Source organism: Quercus lobata, chromosome 3 (genome assembly GCF_001633185.2).
Source record: "Quercus lobata isolate SW786 chromosome 3, ValleyOak3.0 Primary Assembly, whole genome shotgun sequence".
Classification (NCBI taxonomy): domain Eukaryota; kingdom Viridiplantae; phylum Streptophyta; class Magnoliopsida; order Fagales; family Fagaceae; genus Quercus; species Quercus lobata.
The window spans coordinates 26,787,492-26,790,516 of record NC_044906.1 but is presented as its reverse complement, the minus strand read 5'-3'; the positions used below and the strand labels follow the sequence as shown (position 1 = coordinate 26,790,516).

The window sequence follows — 3,025 nt, the reverse complement described above, 5'->3', positions numbered from 1 at the left end:
TGCACTCTTAAACTGCCGCAGATGAGTACAACATATTAACAAAGTGCACAACATTTGAACAGAGGATAATTTTTTGAAATTTTACATTATTGTGTAGATAAATAATGCATTGTATTGGCCAAGGGGCCCTCAAATTTTTTTTCTTAGTGAGAGGCCTTACATTTATAATTGTTATTGTTAACTACTATAAGACAAACAAATAGTGTGATGAAGTTACAAAAAAAAAAAAAAAAAAAACTCAGAAGTTACACAATACTAACAAAAGACGGATAGAAATCAATACAAATTCTTATTGTCCAAGCAACTTTATCATTACATAGAGACAAACAAACAGTTTATACAAACTCTTACTCTCCTTCGTATTTAAACCTTTGCTTCGGTTGCTTAATAGGATCTTAGAACAATATTAATGCATTACCTTAAAAAAGGATTAGTTCAAGAAAGCTCAAGGAGATGAGGAAGAATATGGATTAAAAACAACCTGCTTAGCACAACTAAGCACTTCATTAGGCCCTGTTTCTTCTCGGTTAACACCCATAAGATCAAGGTAATATAGGTAATTAGCTATGATGTTGTTCATGGACTCATTATCGCTTTGACCGCAAACCAGATCTCCGTAGAGTATATTCATGGTAGCACCAAAACCTGAAACTCGCTTGCCCAACGTGTCATTCTTGTTGGGTTTCCAATAGTCGATAATGACTTCGTGTGCTGAAGGTTGGTGCTCCTTGATTGGCATCATCCATCTCCAAATTGCAACTTGGAAAGCTAGGGTGGCATTTTGTTCAATATATTCCGGATGGTTCAACAAATCCACATCCAATTCTTTACCGGCTTCTCCGTAATTGTAGTTCCTATTGAAAGTATTAGAAAATATAATTTTTTTAGATTGTAGCATGCAACTATGAATTGATCTACAATAAATTCTTTTGGGTAGGAAACGAAAGACATATACACGTTTTAGTGCAGTAGAAAATTATTTTTCCTTAAAATTAGGACCCATTTGGTACATATGTTTAAACACATATTTTCAGTTTTTAAACAACATTACACGTATTTCCACACATTTTTTCATCTATACGTATTTCTAAAAAAACTGAAAACTGTTGTTTAAACACACGTACCAAACAAGTCTTTAGTTACCTAGATTTTAATTGTAAATGCTTTAGGTGCTCTTATTTGAATTGTGTTAGAAAAAGGATCTCATTTTAATGTTTTCTTTAACAGATATACATTTAACTCCATCGAAGTTTCAATTTAGGATAAAATTGAACAATACTATATAAGAAAATAATTCAAATGCAAATTTGTAAAGGATGTATGACATGTCAAAGTGATTGAAAAAGTAGATACCAATAAATTGGTAGAGCACCCCGACTGTAGTATGCAATTCCAGAAGCGCATGGATAAGTGTTTTTGTACTGCTCATCACAATAATATGAGTTGGAATTCGTTTTCTTGTAATAGCATAAACTTGAAGCTGATGGTTCCCTAGTGGTCATGTTATATTCACCTGAAATATATCATCCACTTTTACTTTGCATAGAGATTGAGTGAGTAAAGGATCATTGTCTATAGCTCAGATTCAAATTTAATTACACAACTCATGGATATATAGTGCTCCAAATTAAATCATATGGTCCAACTTACAACCCAGTCGATTTTTTTTTAAAAAAAGGATCTATGTAAATCACTCTCTGTAGATTCAAGTACAACCCAATGCTTCATTAGTTTGCTCAAAAAATTGTAGGTTTCAAAAAATAAATTAAGGTTTTAATCATAAATCTCATCCCAAGAAAACGCTAAACAATGTAAAATGCGAAAATTTTCATTTGTTAATGAGTAAAATTTGTTTTCAGTTGAAATCATTTTAATCAAATGAATGTTTAGAGTAGCCCAAATTATGCCCTGCAATATCAATTCTCTTAACACATTAATCAACTAAACTCAAGAAAAGAAATTTTAAAATTAAAATTATGATTCTATTGATGATATTTCAGTTGATTAAAAATCATTGTCTTTATTACATATCCTATCTTTTGCTAACCAAATATTATATTGAGATAAAATAAAATTAGCAAAAATTGATTATAAATTAAACAAATCTAATCATATTTTAAGATTTTTTTTCACCTTGGAAAAGGAACCAAATCAAACAGACAACAATTCACTAGCTAGGCCTACGACAAAATTAAGTATTCAAAGTTCAAATACAATACACACGGTATATATATTGATTGAGATAATATATTCTATTTTGGGTGTATACACTCAACTCTTTCACAATACATTCTTTTAAAAAAAAATTCACAATATGTTGGGAGGGACCCATGTGGGTCTCACCCGACACGTTGTAAGAGAGATTAGTGTAAACAACCGAAATATAATATTATTTTTCATATTGATCTGGTTTACTTAAACCCAAATTTGTACCCTCAAATTCATATAGAACCTATGAAATCAAAGCCAGACAGAAAGGAAGTCGTCAAACGCATATATTCAACCAAACCAACAACATAAAATTCCAAATTAAAATTTCACAAAAGCGAAACTTTGAACTCACAGGAGGTTTTGGTGGCAACATGGGCAAGAAAAGCTGCAACTTCTTTGGTTCCCGTGAATTTCCGGTTGATGTAGGTAGTACCAAAGCCATAGGGCTGGAAGTAAGCAGAGGCAGTGATAAAAGACTGGTAGTCCCAGAATGCCTTATTTTCATGGCTCTCAACCTCAAGGGAGTCACGGTTTGAGAACATCTTCTCAAACTGGTTGATCTGGAAGTAGTCAGTAATGGCCCCCTCGACACAGCAATCTGGTGATTTAAGTGTGTTGCACAAAGCACATAGTTTTTCTCCTTCAGTAATGGCCCCCTTGACACAGCATCCTCTTGAATAAGAACTCCCTGCACAACGTAAGGCGTTACAATTCACAAGCATCACTAATATCAATGCCGTTGTCAAGAGTGCACAGCACTTATACTCCATTTTTTGAATGTAAAAATTAACAAGGGTGGAGTTGGAATAGAGGC

General features: G+C 32.9%; 1 protein-coding gene across 1 annotated transcript; it reads right to left on the bottom strand.

Annotated features, from left to right (window-relative positions):
- Positions 1–268: 268 nt before the first annotated feature.
- On the bottom strand, positions 269–3,025 carry LOC115981751 (chitinase-like protein 1). The gene is made up of 3 exons (XM_031104095.1): positions 2,564–3,025; positions 1,354–1,513; positions 269–854 (listed from the first exon to the last, which is right to left on the bottom strand). The coding sequence occupies exons 1-3, from the start codon at positions 2,979–2,981 to the stop codon at positions 446–448; spliced, it is 987 nt and encodes a 328-aa protein (XP_030959955.1). The 5' UTR covers positions 2,982–3,025; the 3' UTR covers positions 269–445.

Excerpts from the sequence above, each read along its gene's own strand:
- LOC115981751 (XM_031104095.1), bottom strand. The coding sequence starts at position 2,981 with ATGGAGTATAAGTGCTGTGCACTCTTGACAACGGCATTGATATTAGTG. Across the intron at positions 1,514-2,563 it reads TGTTGCCACCAAAACCTCCT|GTGAATATAACATGACCACT; the intron begins GTGAGTTCAAAG and ends GATATATTTCAG. Across the intron at positions 855-1,353 it reads GGTGCTCTACCAATTTATTG|GAACTACAATTACGGAGAAG; the intron begins GTATCTACTTTT and ends TACTTTCAATAG.